Source organism: Chinchilla lanigera, unplaced genomic scaffold, assembly GCF_000276665.1.
Source record: "Chinchilla lanigera isolate Chin_1 unplaced genomic scaffold, ChiLan1.0 scaffold00038, whole genome shotgun sequence".
NCBI classification, from domain to species: domain Eukaryota; kingdom Metazoa; phylum Chordata; class Mammalia; order Rodentia; family Chinchillidae; genus Chinchilla; species Chinchilla lanigera.
In genome coordinates, this window is record NW_004955439.1 from 530,183 (window position 1) to 549,486 (window position 19,304).

At 41.9% G+C, this 19,304-nt stretch overlaps 1 protein-coding gene and 1 pseudogene across 6 annotated transcripts in view; both read left to right on the forward strand.

The window, feature by feature from the left end:
* Map7 (microtubule-associated protein 7) overlaps positions 1-18,550 on the forward strand; it is a 144,521-nt gene extending 125,971 nt beyond the window's left edge. For all 6 annotated transcript variants that reach the window (XM_005390468.2, XM_005390465.2, XM_005390469.2 and 3 more), the window contains 8 exons: positions 796-1,072; positions 2,689-2,839; positions 2,928-3,029; positions 3,429-3,479; positions 3,642-3,699; positions 6,856-6,958; positions 15,098-15,321; positions 17,070-18,550. In XM_005390468.2, the coding sequence (XP_005390525.1) occupies positions 796-1,072; positions 2,689-2,839; positions 2,928-3,029; positions 3,429-3,479; positions 3,642-3,699; positions 6,856-6,958; positions 15,098-15,321; positions 17,070-17,080 (977 nt within the window). In that variant the 3' untranslated portion in view covers positions 17,081-18,550. The remainder of the gene's footprint in view (positions 1-795; positions 1,073-2,688; positions 2,840-2,927; positions 3,030-3,428; positions 3,480-3,641; positions 3,700-6,855; positions 6,959-15,097; positions 15,322-17,069) is intronic.
* LOC102021598 lies at positions 10,969-13,443 on the forward strand (annotated as a pseudogene).
* Positions 18,551-19,304: the final 754 nt, after the last annotated feature.

Consider the following 19,304-nt stretch of genomic DNA (forward strand, 5'->3'; position numbering starts at 1 on the left):
TTCATGAAAATAGGATAAGCGCCCAAGAATATCAGGGTGATAAAGAAAAATCCCCTGGAGCAGAAGTAGAAATGCAAATGGGGAAAGGAGGGTTGAGCGTGGCCAGGCGCCGGAGCTCAGAGCTCAAGGGTGCTGAATCAGTTGCAAGAGTGTGTAGGGCACCCCCTCCTGGGTCTCCCTCCATCAGAGTGAAGCCGGAGAATGTCAGCTCCTGTCCTGCTGGGTAAGGATGGAGTGGAAGCCGGAAGTGTTAGCCACCCGCGTGCCCCTGACGAGGCCTTGGCTCCGCACTTCCCAGACCTGAAGACAGCCCTGCATAGGCTTTTGTCAGAAGGGGTGTCCCCTTCCTAGCCTGAATCAGCCTGTGCCTTGGATGGTGAGAACAGTCAGAGAGAGAGAGAGGCTTTAGCGCCACAATAATAAATCATCACCCAAGAGCAGAAATTTTTAAAATGTAATGAAAGAGCACATCTTCATTTTGCTGCAGAATGTAACCCGAGGCTCTCGCCTTAGTGCACATTTGCTGGATGTGGCTGACCGATTTGACCGCTGTTAAAATCAGGCAGGGTGACAGAGTGTGCGCTCTGTCGGAGGGCTCACGTACACACAGTTTTTGTTACCTGTTGCTTGGTTACAGACAGAATACAGTGAAACCGTGAGAACACACAGTAAGAAACATTCCCTTTTCTTTGATAATGATTAATTCTAGACATAGAGCATGTGTGGAGAATGCTAGTTTTTGTTTTGTTCTTTGAGTTTTGTTTCCAACTGGGTTTCTTGTACCTGTTTGTACAGCTGCTCCAGCGCAGGTTCCCGCTCCAGCCCTGGCTCCGGCTCCAGCTCCAGCCCCGGCTCCAGCCCCAGCCCTGGCTCCAGCCCCAGCACCGGCTCCAGCCCCAGCTTCCGTCCCTGCCGCCCCATCCGCTGTGACCACCAGCGCCGCCCCTAAGGTCTCTGCGGGCACCACAGACCCTGAAGAGGCCACGCGGCTGCTGGCTGAAAAGAGGCGGCTGGCCCGAGAGCAGAGAGAGAAGGAGGAAAGGGAGAAGAAGGAGAAGGAAGAGCTGGAAAGGTAAAGGGTGACAGTGACGTGACATCACTGGGGCCCTGTGTGAAGTCTTCCCCCTGAGGGAGAGGGTGGCAACTTGACAAAAGGGAACCTTTCAGAATTAGCTGACCTAGTGTTCATTTGACCAGTTACATTTTCTTACTAGTGACAGTGCAGCCCTGATTTAGAAGGTTTAAAGAAAAAAATGTAGCCAGGCATGCAGGGCACACCTGTGATCCCAGCACTTGGGAGGCTGAGGCAGGAGGATCACTGTAATTTGAAGCCAGCCTAGGCTACATAATGAATCTAAGGACAGCCTGAATTACATAGCAAGATCTCATCTCAAAAAAATGTACCCATAGTCTTATTGATTTCAGTAATTGTGTACACTTGGGCTGGTCCTTTCTAGTCTCTGAACCATCCGGAAATGTGTGAGTAGGTTATGGGCACATGCACAAACGCACATATGCACATACATATTTACATGATTATAATCACAGTAGAGGTGCAGTTCTGCAGTCTGTGTTTTCACTTAGCACCTCTCCAACCTTTGGTTTTCCTCATTAGCTTTGTAATTAGCATTTTAAAGCTGCAGAATGACTATGCATGTCTTCTTTCAGGTAAAAACCCTGGGAGAGTAGCTGAGTGAGAGATTTATAAATGCTCCGTGATTGCCAGACAGTATGCTGGGGACCGTTTGCTTCAGTGGCCACCTTCTAGGCCTAATAAGGCAAAGGTCAATGTAATTGTTCTTCAGACAAACAGAGCTGCTCCTCCAGGGAGGACCTCAGCCCCGAAGCCGGGCCTCCTGGTTGGACGTGGCCTGCGTGTTAGCCGGCAGAGACCTTGTGTGGTCTGCGTCCCTTCTGTTCCTGGAGGGAACATTAGGACCCTACTTACTTACAAAAATTTCCTTCCACAGTAGGGGGGGCTTCAGATTTGCCACTAAAAAGTCACATCATTTCGATTGTACAAGTCTCAGGCCTTGATTTTTTTTCTTTTGAGTTTTGGAAGTTTTAATTTTTTGTTGTTGTTGTTGTACATTTTCAGTACCTAATGATCGCATTGCTCATGGCGAGTTGGTACGTGTACCTAACATATCTTAATTCTTTTCTCATTCCCTTCCCCTTCTGCCCCCCAGCCCATATCTTGATCCCCTTCCTTTTTACAAAAGATCTATCTCCCTATTCTTAGTATATTTTGTTTACTTTGCTTTTTGCAGTAAGTACTAGAGTCTAAACCCAGGGCCGACCACTGAGCTATATCGCTTGTCTTTGTTTTTATTTTTTGAGACAGGGTCTGGCTAAATTGCCCTGGCTCCAACTTGTGATCCTCCTGCCTCAGCCTCCCAGAGTGCTGGGATTACAGACATGTACCAGCACCGGGCAAGTCTCAGCCTTTAAAGATACGTAGTTAAGTTGCAGATCCTTTGTAAAAGCAAGCTCTCCCACGAAGTATTAGCAGTCCACAGGCCCACAGAGGCTGGGAAGGGAGAGGGAAGAATAGCATCCCTGAGGATGCTGAGCACACCCAGTGCAGGTGTTTGCGCCAGACCTGTGAACGAATTCTCCTTGCAGTGCCCATCGACTCAGGCCTCTCTTCTAGGCATCCCCCTCACGTGTCTGTTTTACTTTCCCCAGACAGAAGAAAGAGGAATTGGCTCAAAGGGTGGCAGAGGAGCGAGCCCGCCGGGAGGAAGAGGCCCGCAGGCTGGAGGCCGAACAGACCCAGAGGGAGGAGCAGCTGCGCCAGGAGCGGGCGCGCGCGGAGACCGAGCGTGCACAGAAGCAGGTGCGCGCCGGGCGGGTCCCAGCCCCTGCGGGTGGAGCGCGGTGGTCACCGATCGATCCCTGTTCCGGATACTACTTCTTGTTTTCAGAAGGAAGAAGAGGCCCGAGTTCGTGAGGAAGCCGAGAGGGTCCGGCAGGAGCGAGAGAGACACTTCCAGAGAGAGGAGCAGGAGCGCCTGGAGCGGAAGAAGGTACTGTAGCTGTCGCGGGCAGAACCTGGGATAGAATCGCTCTGGTTCTTTCTGGATCTGAAGCCACCTAAAGGCCAAGAGATACCGAGAGACGAGCATTGCCATCAGCAACAGGTGGGCTCTGCCCTTTCCGGGTAAGGAGCCCTTGGCACTAATAAATCATCTCCCAGCAACCGGCCAACCGGCCCCAGGTTTCAGCCCGCCCAAGCAATTGCTTCCACTGGAGACAGCCCACGCGGCGCCCAGCCTTTTGGAATAACCACCAAGACGAAGCAGTCCGAATTCGGTTTTCCCCGAAACACACATGCTGCTGCTTTGTCGCTGCTACTTTATTGTGTCTGAAACATTCCTGGCCGAGCTGCTGTCCGTGTCGATCCCCTTTCTCACCCTCTCTTGCAGCGGCTTGAGGAGATTATGAAGAGAACCAGGAGGACAGAAGCCGCAGATAAGGTACTCAGATGGCCATTTGCTGACTACTGTTGATGGCTCTGATTTTTTTCTTTCACTATTTTTTTTCAATAGTGGGGATTGAACCCAGGGCCTTGGGCAAGCTAGGCAAATACTCTCAGCCCTCCTTACCGTCCCCTCAAAACCTCTTTTTGTTTTTTATAGAAAACCATTGACCAGAGAAATGGTGACATAGCCAGAGGAGCTCTTGCTGGAGGAACAGGTATTTCTGTCCCCAGTTGACCCGGAAAACGCTTATCTTCACTCTGGAGATGAGGATATTCAAGGGTGTGATGAGGGTTGGGGCAGAGGCTCAGAAGCTCAGGGAAGCTTTGGTGAAACTGCCTTTGCCATTCTCTCTAAGGCCTTTAAATTTACACGTGTGGACAATCTGTATGTATTGCAATCCTCAGGAGAAAGATTTAAAAGTTACTTCTTTTAATTCTGACTTTACAGATAAAATGGAAAATGTATTGAAATTTATTTGGAAGTTGCTCATATGCTGTAATGTTGGAGATTATTGGTTTCTTGGTTATTTTTTTAAATGTCAGTTTAAAAACTGAAGTTAATCTTAGTTTATTACTCCAGTTAATTTTGATTAACTGCCCTTTGCATCAGGTGTATCTTTCATACACATATTTTGGGAGGCAAGGGGGACACAGGGATTGAACCCAAGACTTTCATACTAAACATCTCCAACCTTTTTTTTAATTTTTTATTTTAAAGCAGGATCTCACTAAGTAATTAAGTTGCCCAGGCTGGGCTCAAACTTGGCATTCGTCCTGCCTCAGCATCCCAGAGTACTGGAATTACAAGATTGTGTCACCACACCTGGCTTATCTTTTATACACTCCCTTATTTTTTTAAATTTTATTTTAAAGAGAAAAGAACAAAAACAAAATAACAAAAACAGAACAACACAAAAGCAATAAAAAACAACACAGTATTTCAAAACAAGGTGATAGGAAATTAACAATACTTGATATTGTTATCTTCCAAGTACTCCCCCAGATTACCAGATCTAGGTATGCAAGATTGATCAAACAATTAAACATTAACGTTCCTTTCAATAAATCAATAGAAATTAGTAGTACAATTATCTTAGCTATCTGTGTGTGTATATATATATATTTTTTCCCTTTCTTTTCTTTTCTCCTTTCCCTCATCCCAAGTGTTTCTTTCCCTTTCACAGTATCTATTGAACCTTTCATATTGTATTTACTCTTTTAGGTTCTTACACTAGAGAGACAATGATGTTTACACATGCATATCTGATTCATTTCACTTACTGAGTATGGTCTGTAATTGCATCCATTTACCTATAAAAGCTTTGAGTTTATTTTTCTTTATACCTAAGAAATTGTATGCATTCCCTTATTTAACTTCCACTGCAGTCTTATGAGATAGAGGATGCTTTCTCTTGTAATCAACAAGCCCTTCTACATGCCAGGCACTGCTGCAGTGTGAAGAAGACAGGCAAGGCCTCCTCCCCAGGGGGCGCTCATGCCCAGGCAGCTGGGGCCCAGCTTGCCAGCTTCTAATTCTTCATGATTCCACATGGCCGCCATGACTGTGCATACAGATAGTGGGTAGACAGCTCACCATTGGGTCCTCTTTGTTCATTTGCACTATCAATCTGAAAAGAAAAGACCAGCAGTACTTTTGTCTCTTTTTTATTTAAAAATAAAAGCTAGAGTACCTCACAGGGCTGAATGAACAATCAAATCAAATGATTACATAAAGAAGTATTCCCTGTAAATTCTAGGGGTTTTTCAGGTGCAAACCATGATTGGCATTTGATTTTATTTCAATAGAGGCTATTCTAGTTTCTGTATGTCTTAACTCCTTCATAGGGGGCTTTTCATACTCTGTTACAGATGCCATAGTTACATTTGTTTGGAGAACAATCCAGATGGTTGCCTCTTACCCCCATTGCGTTTTTTTAGCATGCTCTCTCCAAGGTCCTAATCGCTACAGGCTGAGGCAGGACAAGCAGCGAGTCATCAGAACAGCCCCGTGAGGCTGTGCACTGCACCAGATGAGGGTTCTCTGAGGGGCTGAGGCTGCAGTCTGTGCCTGGCCGGGCTCCTTGCTTTTGTTTTCATTTTTCCCCTTCCTGTTATTCCTGTCCGTTCTTTCAATACCTGTTGGGCTCAATTCAAGACAAAACAAAGGCAAGAAAGGGATGAACTTTGTCGCTTGATAAGCCCATGTTTATCAACACTTACATAAATGTAATCTAAGTTTTAAAAAAAAGAAGCTTGAAAATAAAATACTCCTTTTCTCTTCATTGGGCATCTGCTTGAGGGCTGAGTGGTGTCACCAGTACTACAAAGAGAATTCTAAGATGGGCAGGCGCCCAGGCAGGCAAATTCACACCCACTCGAGAACTCCCCTCCAGTGGGCTGCCACTGGCTTCACAAATGCGTTTCTCCTTCTTTCTTCTCCTTCTCCTCCTCCCCCATCTTCTTCTTCTTTTGGTTTTTGAGACAGAGTCTCGCTGTGCAGTTCCAGCTGGCCTTGAGGTCACTATGTAGCCCAGGCTGGCCTTGAACTCATGGCATTCCTTCTGCCTCAGCCTCCCCAGGTACTGGGATTATAGGCATGTGCCACCATTCCTGGCCAAATTATCATCACTTCTTTGCTTCAGTTATCAGACTCTGTGCAGCTCTGGCAGGTTGGTCGTGAAATCGCACTCTCTTGCAATTATTTCAGTTATTCTGTCACATCAAGCTGAAGCCATAAAATACCAGAGTTAGTTCTCTGGAACTGTGACCTGTATGAAGGGTGTGAGACTTCTAAGTAAGCTTGTCCCCGATTTGAGAGTCAGGCATCAATACTAGCTTAAACTGGACTCCAGCACTGAGTATGGAATAACAAGTAGCAGAGTTAGTAGGCGTCCATTTATGAAGTCTCCACCATTCTAAATACCGTATGAGCTGAGTTTGCAAGCATCTTTTTCACCATTTCTAGTATCTGTGGTGATTTGCTGTGGCCGCCTCCGTGGAGGTGTTTGGGGTCCGCCCAATCAAGCTTGCTTACTGCTATCTTCATCACATGCTATGGTTTCAGTATATACTTTCTGTCCATGGCCAATTCAGTGTAAGCGAAAATAACAGTAGCGTGTATTTCAACCCTCACAATGGGATAAACACCGTTCTGTGTTCTCTGTGTGTATTAATATATTTAATCTTCACAGTAGCCCATGAGGTAGGTACCAATATCCCTGAGGAAAATGAGGTAAGAATTGAAATGACTCACTCAAAGTCCCACAGCTGGTGAATCACAGTCAGAACATAATCCGGGTGTGGTGGTTCCTGGGGGGTTGGGTGGGACAGTAGAGTATTAGTAACTCTGTTCTCTCCTTTCCTACACACAGAGGAAGCTGCACTCCCATGTGTCACAAACTCACCAGGAAGTGGAGAACCGGCCCCTAGCCCACATGTGGACACCTCGCACCAACCCAGAATGACCGTGGAGAGGTGAGTCAAACATCTGGGACCTTTTCACATGTTATACCAAATCTCTGTACTCCTCCAGAGTTTCCTGGGCCTGATAGAATTTCAAAGTTCTAACATAAAGGTCTCTTTCATCCTGATTTTTATTTGGGTCATTAATTGGGGGGGTCATTTAATTTTGCTTTTAGATTTTTTGAGACAAAATCTTTCAATGGTGTTCAAGCCTTAACTCAGTACATATCCCAGGTTGGCCTTCAACTCATGGCAGTCCTCCTGCCTCAGCCTCCTGATTCCTGGGATTACAAGTATGCACCATCATTCCTGACTAGGATCATTTATTTTGGGTGAAGGTTTGAATTCTGTACTCTAAAAAAGTCAATATTTTCTCTCTTGTGTCTTCATGGTGAGGTTTTAGTGACTATTAAAATTATAGGAGGTAATTTGTTAGTTTTCTTTTTATGTTTTTAAACTGATCTGGATATCCTAATCCTTTAATAGCATATGACAATTCTATTTTAGATATATATAATGTTACACTAAGTCACAAGTTTGTTCCATCATAAAAGTAATTTAGATATGAATACTTTTATGATAGCAGAGCTTCTTAATGAGGAACCAAATAATTCCTAACAATAATTAAAAGAGCTGAATCAGGCATGATGGTGCATGCTTGTATCCCAACAGTCTGGGAGACTGAGGCAGGAGGGTCTCAAATGTGAGCCCAGCATGGGCAACTTAGCAACTAAGCAAGATCCTGTCTCAAAACAAAACTTAGAATAGGGAAAGGGGTGTAGCTCAGTGCAAAGACCCTGAGTTCAATCTCCAGTATTGCTGAGAAAAAAATTACTTTTCTCTTCCCTTGTATTTATATCTACAGTATTGTCAGAGCGTTTTTTAAAATAAAAAAAGTAAATAAAAGTTTAGCCTGTGACTAAATATCTAGTCGTGGAGGACTTGTAGAAATATTTTTTAGTAATGTTCAAAAATTTTAGCTATGACATTTTAAAAATTTTGGAATCTACTTCAATTATTTTAGAGATTTTTAATCTCTAGTGTGAGGGTGTTTGCTACCAATAGAAAATGGAAAGCCCTCAAATTATTTTCTAAATCTAAAAACGTATACTACACAATATTTTATAATGTAATTGGCAGCAACAAAAAGGTAAGGAAAGATATTTTTCACCATTTCTAGTATTGCATGGTGACCTGCTCCTAATGCCTCAGTAGAGAGGTCTGATGCCCACCTGATCAGGTCAGCTTTCTGCTGTCTTCGTAGGTTGCTTTCATCCTACTGTTCATGTCTTCCTGGAATAGTAGAGCTCTTTTTGGCATTCTGCAGTATCAAAGAGAATGAGATATCTTAATATACTCTGAGTTACATTGAATAAATTTGTCTTAACTACCTAACATATATATTAAGTGGTATATTTTTCTTAAGTTTTAGTTTGATTTTCAAAAAAAAGTCTATTCCCAAGTCATTGATTTGGAGATTGTTAGGAAAGCACAAAAAGGATCCTGGAAAGAATTCTATTTTGATAGAGAACAGGTAATACATACTACAGCTTACTAAGCTACTGATAATTCTATCTGATCAATAAAATAAATTGTGTAGCAGAGCGTATGTGATGTGATCCCAGCTACCTGGGAGTCTGAGGCAGGAGGATCACAAGTTTGAGGCCAGCATGGACAAGTTGGCAAGACCATATCTCAAAAATAAAAAGGGTCGGTGGGACAGCATCCCTGGGTTCAAGCCCCCACCTAAAAAAAAGGAGAAAAGAAAAGCTACATTAGCCAACTGTCTTCAATAGCAAAATTACCAAGTACTTAATCATTATATAAGAACCAAAAACGTAATTGTATTACATAAAATGATACAGATAATAAGCCTGCTTATTTTAGTCTTCTCTACCTGAAAAAAAAATCAACAGTTTGTAGGTAAACCAAAATGCACTACTATTATCATCCATCTTTACCCAAAGAGTAAATTGTCCTTTGTCGTATGTATAAGATGATCCCTGTCAAACCCCTGGGAGAAGGATGAGCATAGATTTATTTTTCCCTTTCACCTAACAATATAAGCAGGTGTAGATTAGTATCAGATATAAACAGCAAAATATAGGAGTAACTTGACAGACCCACTGGCCTGCCAGGTGTGTTGGCACACACCTATAATCCCAGTGCTCTGGGAAGCTGAGGCAGGAGAATCACAAATTGAAGCCTGGATACCTTAGTGATGTATTGTGATAATATCACTTTTAATACAAATTACTTCTTATAGAATGATTGTGTCTCCAGAAGTAAAGACCTGGCTCTGATAAGCCATATGGACTGCCAGATTGGGGCCCTGGCCCTTCTCTGAATAGGATTTGAATGAAATATTCAAGAATTTTACATCCAGCCAGTGACCTCTGAATGGAAATTTAAAAGCTGGTGCTCCTAAGGGGTCACATAAGTCTATAACCCCTCACCCCACTGACTCCAGTTTTTTTCATCATTTCTGCCAGTCTCCCTGTACCCTGAATGTTACCTGACTGGTCATCCAAACCATTTGACACAATTAGTCCTCTGATTGTTAACAGGAAGAACAGGTGGGCATGAAATGGGGGATGAAGTCAGCGGGTGACTCACATCTGAGTTTGGCCATTGCTATTATGACCGAACACATGCTGGCCTGCAAGATAATAGGGGTTAAGACGGCCAAGGAAGAAAGGCTTGGAGATACAGCCCTGTTCTTTACCTTTTACCAGAACTTCTCCTTAAATTCTTTGGGTGGAGAACCACAACTGTTCTCTGGCTACAGAGAACCCATGGGTACCGGGAAAGAACACGAGGTCAGGACAGGTGTGAAGACCCAGACAGAGCAGCGTGTGTTAGGCACATGTGCATGCGCTCAGGTGCGTGTGGGTGTGTGCACACATGCAGTCACACGTATAGTGCCGGGCCTCCTCTCCCCTCCTCAGTGGGTGAAATAGCAGAAAAGCGCTATCACACATTTTTTTGTTCTTTCACAAAAAGTATTTTCAGACCTTGCAGTGCCTTGGGAAACATTTAGGACAGGTGTCTTTTTTTTTTTTTTTTTCTTTAAAAAAATTGTACAAGGTTTAATTAACAAAAACATACGAAGATAGTCAAGTCAGAGATGCTTTAGTGTATTCCACAAAGTCATCATTTCTCTTCAAGTAGGGAAAGTAAACTTTCTTCAGGCAGATACAGGGCTCTGTTAAAAATATTTTTCAATGGAAAAGTTAGATTTACATTAGCTGTATTTTACCATTGGGGCAGGTGTGAGAAAAGGTGACTTAAGTTGAAGCAGTTGGTATTACTGAGACTTGCAAGTAACTGATTGAGCATTGAACAAAGTGTGACAACTGTGCATGCACCCTGCTGCATTCAAGTAAAATGAATGGTAATATTTATTGCTCCAGCCTTTGTTTGATGAATAGTCATTGTTTTATTGCAACACCGATCATAATAGCTGGGCATGTAGTCCCAGCTAATTGGGGGATTCAGGCAAGAGGATCACTTGAGCCTAGTAGTTGGAGACTAGCCTGGGCAACGTAGCAAGACCCCCATTTTTTAAAAATTAGAGTAAGAATATAACATAAAAAGCTGGCAGCATGGGGCTGGAAAGAATAACAGTCTAAGAGAAACTGTAGATAATTAAGGATTTGATTTGCCTGTTCAATGCACCCCAAAAATGTTAGATACTAAGAATGACTTCATCAGTGAGGATCAACATGGGGCTAGAGGCAGATTTAAGGAGCAGAGATAAACGTTTGGTGTCTTGGTTACTTTTCTGTCGTTGCTGAGACAAAATATCTGACACCCAAAATTAAAGAAGGAAAGGTTTATTTAGCTCACAGTCTGTAGAGGTTTCAGTCCATACTCAGCTGGCTCCAAGGCAGAGTGGCAGGCACATAGCAGAGGGCAAACATTCATGGCCAGCCATGGAGGATAGCAGAAGCAACAAGAGCAAAAGGGAGGAAACTGTCCACCCCAGGGCAGGTGTAGCACTCACACCCATAATCCCAGAATTGGGTCATGGATCAATCACAGACTCTGAAAGCCCACCCCGTGACTGCATGAGACCCAGACACAAACCATGACATTTGGTCGGCAGGCGGTCCCACCCAGCACTGGGCGCCGGTTAAAATCCCTGTCATGGGTACTGTGGAGGCGGTGGTGGAGGGAAAAATCGAAAATGAAGACAACAGCCACTGCAGGGATGTGTGTTTTCATGGACAAAGGTCTGCAGAGACTTCTAGTTCTTTAATAGATAATATTCCTGAGAAAGATCTCAGACCAAAAAGTAACACAGATTTAACTTCTGAAAGTAATTATGGAAACAGGAAAGAATGCAATGGAAAAGTTCTTAGATGGTCAAAAATTCCACAGTGTGCCAGAACTATCCAAAGTATTAAGCACCACAGTAGAATTAACAGCGCTTTTAGAAGGTGTAACTGTAAAATGAAACAAACTTATTTTAAGGATTTATACATAAGATCATCTTCAGCAAATTGTAACGTAGTACAAGAATCAGAAGACCTAAAGACTGAAATAATTACAGTAGGCAAGCGTGACTCAGTAGACAACACTTAGAGGTCCCTAGCTGAACAGCTGTACCAAAAGAGAAACATAAGACAGAAAGCCGAACGAGCTGAAAAGAAACTTATGGATTACACCGATAAACTGCATAAGCAAGCAAGTGAAAAAAAAAAGATATTCATAGACTGGCTTTTCTTACCACAGATAGACTAAGGGAGGTTATTTTTAAGGAGAGACATTCTAAGGCATAATTTGAAGTTATGGTTCCCAAACTTCGAAATGAAATTTAAAAAACTATTAAATTAATGAAAGCAAGAGATCATATTAGACACTGAAGAACCCTGGAAAAAAGCATTAGAAAAAATGGAGAGACAAAAAAGGCAGCAGCGGGCAACAAAGATGAGGCTTCTCCAAGAGATGGAACTGAAAGCTGCAGCTGCTGGTACAGAAATAAACTTACTTCAGACTTCTCTTCTCCAAGAAAAGGAGCAAATGCAGCAACTTCATGAACTGCTGGCATTGAAGGAACAGGATCACAGGAAAGAACTTGAGGCAAGGAAGTTTTTTAGTGATGCCGAGTTTCAGGATGCCTTAGCTAAGAAAATAGCCAAAGAAGAAAGGGAGAGCATGAGCAAGAAATAAAAATACCAAGAGAAAATTGATATATTAAACCAGCAGTATTTGGGTTTGGAACATGAATTCCGTGTTGCTTTAACTGTTGAAGCCAGAAGATTTAAAGATACTAAAGAAGGTTTTGAAAATGTTGCAACTGAGTTAGCCAAGAGCAAACATGCTCTTTTTTTTTTTTTGGTTTTTTTCCGGTACCAGGAATCAAACTCATGACCTTGCGCTTGCCAGGCAGGCACTGTGCTGCTGAGCTAAATCCCCAGCCCCACAAACATGCTCTTATTTGGGCTCAAAGAAAAGAAAATTAATTTTCTTTAATTAAAGATCCATTGCATGGTAAAGGAACAAAAAACAAAACGAGCAGAAGTTTCCAAACTGAAACAGAAAACAGCAGCAAATTTACAGAATCAAAATCCGTACTCTTGAAATTTTGATCGAAGATGGCAAGAAGACTATTCAAATAGAAATTCTCAAGCATGAAAGAGACCAGCTTATTTATGAGCTAGCAGCCAAGAAATCACTAATTTATGGTCTAAGGACAGAAAAAAAGGTATGGGGACATGAGCTGGCACAGCAGGTATCATGTCTGGCTCAAAGTCATGGAAAGAGGTGCAAATCAAAAGTTTATGTAGAGAGAATGAATCTCTGAGAAAAGCAAATGAAAGTGAGAGTGGTACATAAAGAATAAAGAGCAAAATTATAGAAGACCAAACTGAAACCATTACAAAATTAAAAGACTGTCTACAAGAAAAAGATGAACAAATCAAAACATTACCAGAAAAGATCACTGAAATGGAAAAATGTACTCAGCAACTCCACGAAATATCCTTACAGCTGGATAATGTGACAGAAAAACTGGAAAGGCACAGTGAAAGAAAGAAAAAATTGAAACAACAGTTGAAAGCAAAAGAATTAGAATTTGAAGAAATAAGAAAAGCTTAGAGCACACTTCATCAGAAATGCCATGACAAAGGAGAACTTCTAAGTCGTCTTGAAACACAAGTAAAACAAGGGAAAGAAAAATTTGGAAACAAGGAAAGGAAACTTAAAGCAGAAAGGAACAAAAGTACTGAAGTACAAAAGAATGCAGTTAAAAGCTTCACAGTGGGGATGTTGCCTTTAAAAAACAAGTAGATGCAATTACTGAAGCCCATCAAGCTGACGTAATACCGCTGGCATGTGAAAAGCAGCAATGCATTGATTCTGCAGATTGAAAGTTTCATCTAGTTGAAGAAGAAGTGCGTGAACTTCTGCAAGAAATATGCAAGAACAAAAAAGGAATGGAAGATCCGGGGATGTAGCTCAGCGGCACAAGCACCTGCCTGGCAAGTACAAGGTCCTGAGTTCAGTTTCCAGTACCAAAAAAGAAAGAAAGAAGTGGAAAAAAGCTATGGAAGAAAAAATTAAGGAATTTGCTTGCCCTCTAAATGAGATTGAGTGAGAAATGTGATTCTGAGAACAAATTTAATTGAAATGTACCAGCAGACCTCTTACAAAAATGATTGAACACTAACAGTAGTAACAATATGACTTTGAAATGTCTCTTTCTATACATTGCATAGCAAATATATTTTAAGACTTTTATCAAGTATTTATCATATATGTAGCTTTTATAATAAATTGATAATTATGTATATTAGAAAAAACTGAAAAAGTTTGGTCTTGCTGAGCATGCACATGCTTGCAAGTCCCAGCAGTCAGGACCATGAGGCAGGAGGATCTTGAGTTCAAGGCCAGGCTGTACAACGTACTGAATTCAGGGCCAACCTGACTGCATAGTGAGACACTGTCTCAATAAAAGCAACAAAGAAAGTTTGGTCTTGAACAATTTATGTAGATGAAATTATGCAAGCATTTTAGAAAGCTAGGGATATTAAAAGAGGGCCAGAATTTGAATAGCCAAGAAATTCACAGAATGGCTTATTGAGAACAACATAGGACCAAAGAGCAAGAGATCATGTGTTTGCAACCAGCCAGGCACAGTAGCACACGCCTGTAGTCCTAGCTGCTTGGGAGGTTGAGCAGGAAGATCGCTTGAGCACAGGAGTTTGAAACTAGCCAGGGCAATGTAGTGAAACCCGTTACCTCAAATAAAAGCTTGGCATGGTGGCACACACCTGTAATTCCAACACCTCGGAGACTGGGGCAGGAAGATCATGAATTTGAGACCAGCCTGACCCTTAATGAGACCAGCTTAATGAGATCAAAAAAAAAAAACCAGCAAGAAAGAGCAATTGTGTATCTAGCCTTGTATCTCAACAGCTGTGTGACTGTGTGCAGATCATTTACCATGAGGGACTTGGCCAAGGAGTGACTGGTTCAGCTGTGGGGCAAAAGCACACAGGCTCTGTGGAGAGTAAATGATTAAACAATAAGTTTAGATTAGTGAGGCGTGTTGTATCTGGCCGTTGTCCTTCCCCTTTTCCCAAAAGACTGTCTAACCTTGAGACAGTTCCTTGCCCAAACTGCTTTTTTTTTTCCTTTTTCTTCTCTTACCCTGATATGCTAAATAAAAGCCAAAAAGTCCTTGGCTTTGGTGCTACTCCTGGGAGGCTCCCTGGCTGTGGGGCCTATCTAACTGATAGCCCCTCTGGGCCTCTTGGTGTTCAGACCAAGTCTCGTCTCTGAGTAATCTTTTCCTCTGTGTGCCACTACAGTCACATAACTGTGACAGTTTACTCCTGAAGTGGGAGTTAGGACCTGCTCATCTTGAAGGAAGTTGCCCCTTAGGAGCCCCTCCACTGATGGTGATCTTTCTGAAGTGGTAAATTGTCCATTTTAATAGCTTTTATGGCAAGGTCAGATTTTTTTAAGAAACAGCTGAAAATACAAATACATCATAACTCACCATTTTTGTTAGATGTGATGTGGTCAATCAGTTTGACTTTTTAAACTATAAAGTGATAAATGTGTTTATTATAAAATAATTTTTGGTTGTTCTAAAAGTGTTGGTGCTGACTCTTTTCTGCTCTGATTTTTCAATTTCCCCAGTGCTCCTAATTTAGAAAGACAACCAAATGAAAATGGAGTATCTATGGAGAATGAAAATTTTGAAGAAAGTATAACCTTACCTATCGCATCTAAGCCATCAAGATTAGATGTCATCAACAGGGAGAACCCAGAAATTCCTTTGAATCCAATTTTGGCCTTCGATGAGGAAGGGACGCTTGGGCCCCTGCCTCAGGTAGATGGGGTTCAGACACAGCAGACTGCAGGTAAGCTTGCCTTGAACTCCCTTTGGTGGCCATAGAAATAATGTGACACCCAGGAGGGGATGAACTGCCACCTTCTCCACTGTGGTCACAGAACTTTGAAGGCCCTCTCCTGCCTTCTCACTCAGTTGACGGCACCCAGCAAGCGACCCTCAGCCTCTGCTGCCAGAGCAGCACGCAGGGTCAGCGTCACCGTCAGGAGGTGCTTTGTGTCAGACAAGGCCGCTCCCCATCACAGACTGTCCTTCCAGCCTAGTTCTGCCCACCTGAGAAGAGGTTGGGGTTGTTTCTGTTTTGCTTAGGTCTTCGAATACTTGAGCTGCCCTATGTTCTCTTGCCGTTTTTCCCTGGTTTGGGCTTGGCAACCTGGGTCATATGTTATTGTCTTTTTAAAGTGTAATGTGATGGATAGTTATGATTTAGGTGATAAGAACAGTTCTCCTAACAGGAGTCATATTGAGCTCAAGGGTCTCTTGTGAGTGACTATATCAATGGTGGCGAACCTGTGGCCCGCGTGCCTCAGTGAGCTCTTTACATCACTGAAAGTTCTGTTACTGTGTTTTTCTTTTAATGTATGAGTTATTTTTTCTAAACTAAAACCTCAGTATTCAGGTTTCATTGCAGTATTGGCACTTCACAATAAATAAGTGGGTTTTGGGTTGCAGTTTAGGCACTTCTCTCTAAAAGGTTTGCCGTCACTGTTATAGATGTTTTGAGACTTGAGATTATTTTCTGCACTGTCTCTGAGATACCAGACCTGAAATCTCTGTATAAAACGCCCAGTAGCTATAGGACCCAAAAGGATCAGGAATAACAACAAACATGGTAGTCATTGCCCCTCAGCAGCACACTTCCATCACTTCAGAAATAAGTGGGATACATAATCCCAGCTGCCTTTTTCAACCTGTTTCAATTTTCTTGACTTCTCTTCCTAGCAGATCAGTCTCATACTCTGATCTGTATCTGTTTATACCGTTACAAACAGAACTGGCTCAAAATTTCAGGATATTGAAATGGAATCAGTATAGAATTATTTGTGGCCGGATTGTTTTGCTTTTAGATTCCATTTGTGAATGCATAGCAAGTAAACCTTTAAGGAGGTGAAAAAGTCTGTGTTGAACACCCACGAGCTTACCTTCTTTGCTCCTCTAATGTACGTGACCCTGGGAATGGAATTTCCCTTTGGCAAACTCCACCTTTTGGACTGTGAAAGGTCCCAAAGTCCCTCCCTGGTCTGAGTTTCTGGTTCTGAAGCCACGAGGAACCCTTCTCATGCCGTATTGGTGGACATACGCCTTTGCCATGTCACAGGCTCATGGCGGGAGGGAGTCCATGTGCTTTTCTGCTTCTTCTGGCAGATCTTATTAAATCACCCTGTCAGTTATCTGTGAATTCTTTCCCACTGTTCTTCCCTTCCCTGGAACCCTAAGTATCGGATACTAAGGATATCAACACATGAATGTTTAAATCCCTAATCTCCAAGAAACCTTTAGTTGATATATGCAGGGTAGAAAAGTAAATGATGCGGCCTAGGTTGGAGTAAAGGAAAGGCCATGTGTTTTCTTTTAAGTAGTAGAATTCACTTAAATACAAGGCTGTGAATCCTAAGACAGCTGCCTATTCTTATATAAGACAGTATATATAACAACATGGTAATATTTTGGAAATGTAAGATACCACTGTCATTTTCTTTCAATAACATTTAAGTAAGTGTCGTATTAATCTGCTTCTTCTTCTGTCTCCTCTCCTAGAAGTTATATGAGCATTTCTTCTGATGCACCAAAGCAGAAATTGAGTAAGAGTTTCTACGATTAATGGAATTCCTTTCATGCCACAAAGGAGCATCCCCTCTTCCAGTTTTCTAAAGATTGCTTGACCATCATTTTGAAAAGACGTTTTAAAACCAGCTAATGACAACAGACTGGATAGCTTTTCTAATAATTTTCGCCAACAGAAAGAAATAAATGCTCCTTATTCTACAGTACTTTAAAATGGCTTTTTCCAGTGTGTTCCTTCTTAGCAAATCGATATTTTTCTGCATCCTTTAAAAGACAAGAGCATTCAACTCTAAAAGAAATGGGCTGACTAAGCATGATTTTTCACAGAGCTATTTTGTTCTTAGAAGCTTAACATATAAAATTGGCAAAAAAAATTACCTTTTACAATATAATACTTGAAAAAGAAGTACCTCTTTTCTCTACAAGTAGAGTGACTAGAGGAGGTGTTTAAATTAAACCTGTTTAAATATTGTTGCAGAAAGCTCTATTTGTAGAGGCAAATGATAGGCAGACTGCCGGGTTCTTGTAAATGCACCTCGTACATGGACATTCTGTGAACCTAGTAGTCGCATTCTTCTTGCAGCTCCTTTTACAAAAAGCATCCTAAGAAGTTTTAAAATGTGAAGGAAAAAAAAAAAAAAGTTATTTTTTCAAAGCAAGAACATAATTTACTCTCCTCTTACTTAACGTATTTATAAGGTTTTCCAAACAAATCAGATCAGTTAGAACAATGTGACGACGCTGCAGACTTGCTTTGAGATGCATTCCTTCTAAGGGTACTGGGAGAGAATGTCACTGATGATTCAGGGCTACTTCTGACGTTTGTATGTTGCTGCTGTCCCCAAGGATGGTGGGGACTTATTTTGCCTTACCTGATCTCAAATTATACGGGGGGGAGGGGGGAGATTTCGTGTTTCTTTAAATGAAAAAAGAATTAGGTTTTGCTCGTTTCAGAGCAATGGAAATACAGTGGAAGGTTGACCGTGTGGCGCGTGGGGCGAGGGCCTTCACGGGCATCCTCGCGCTGTGTGGCAGCCGTCAGCTTTCACTTTGCATCACTATTCTTCACTTTTGCTGCTGAGCCTAGCTGTACAAACTTGCACTTTCATTTGCTAATATAAATTCAATTTTATTTTCCCATATAAGAGACAACTAATGACTAAATGTAGAAAGGGAGGGAACACTGAGGAAATACATGTGTGTACGTGGAATGTTTAAAAAAGAAAGATAAACTTATACCAGTATAATGTGTTGGTTTTGTTAAAAGACGGATTGGTTCAGCTACTAGATTGAATGAGAGACTATTCATCTCTTGGACTGTTTCTTTTAAATCCAAGTGTATGATTTTTAGCAACAGCTTGTACTTTGTTAAAACATTAACTTGGGTTTTTTCTGTATTCTCAGTTGTCTGTGTACACATAGTCATTGTATTAAAAAAAATTCTGTTCAACAAAGTTGTTTTATTTGTTTAAATTGACCTAGCATGAAACACCAAATAAAATATTTGCCATAGTTTTACTTTTAGGATTTTCATATGTTACAATATAAGTTGACTTTTCTTGTTTGTTTGTCTAGGGGGTATGTGTGAGTCTATATCTGTGTGAATCTGAGTGTATCTGTGTGTGTGTGTGTGTGAGAGAGAGAGAGTGTGTGTGTGTGAGAGAGAGTGTGTGTGTGGTCTTGGTGATCAAACTGAGGGCCTCTCAAATGCACTGTATTGTATTGTTGAGCAGCCCCCAGTCCCATGATTGATTCTTTAATTTTCAAATTGCCCTTGCTTTAATCTCAACAATATTTTCCTAGCACTCTGTTGAGCTGACATATATATAGAATAGGTTTATTTAAAATTTTAAGCAGTAGGGCCTGGGTATTTAGCTCAGTGGCACAGTGCCTGCCTGGCAAGCGCAAGGTTGTGAGTTCGATTGCCGATACCGGAAAAACAACAACAAAAAAAGGCAAAAAAACCCCAATTTTAAGCAGTAGTTCCCCCCTGCCCCCAAAATACCAGAGATTGAGTCTGGGCCTTGTGCATGCTGGGCGCCCACCAGCTCCATTTCTAGCCCTATCATTTATATTTTTAAACTTGTGCAATCATCAACAAACTGAAAGTCTTCTAAGTAATCAAGTGCAATTACTGGAAATATAAAATTCCTAACTATATTAAGAGCACCACTGGCAGTGAATAACTTTGACCTTTACAATAACTGA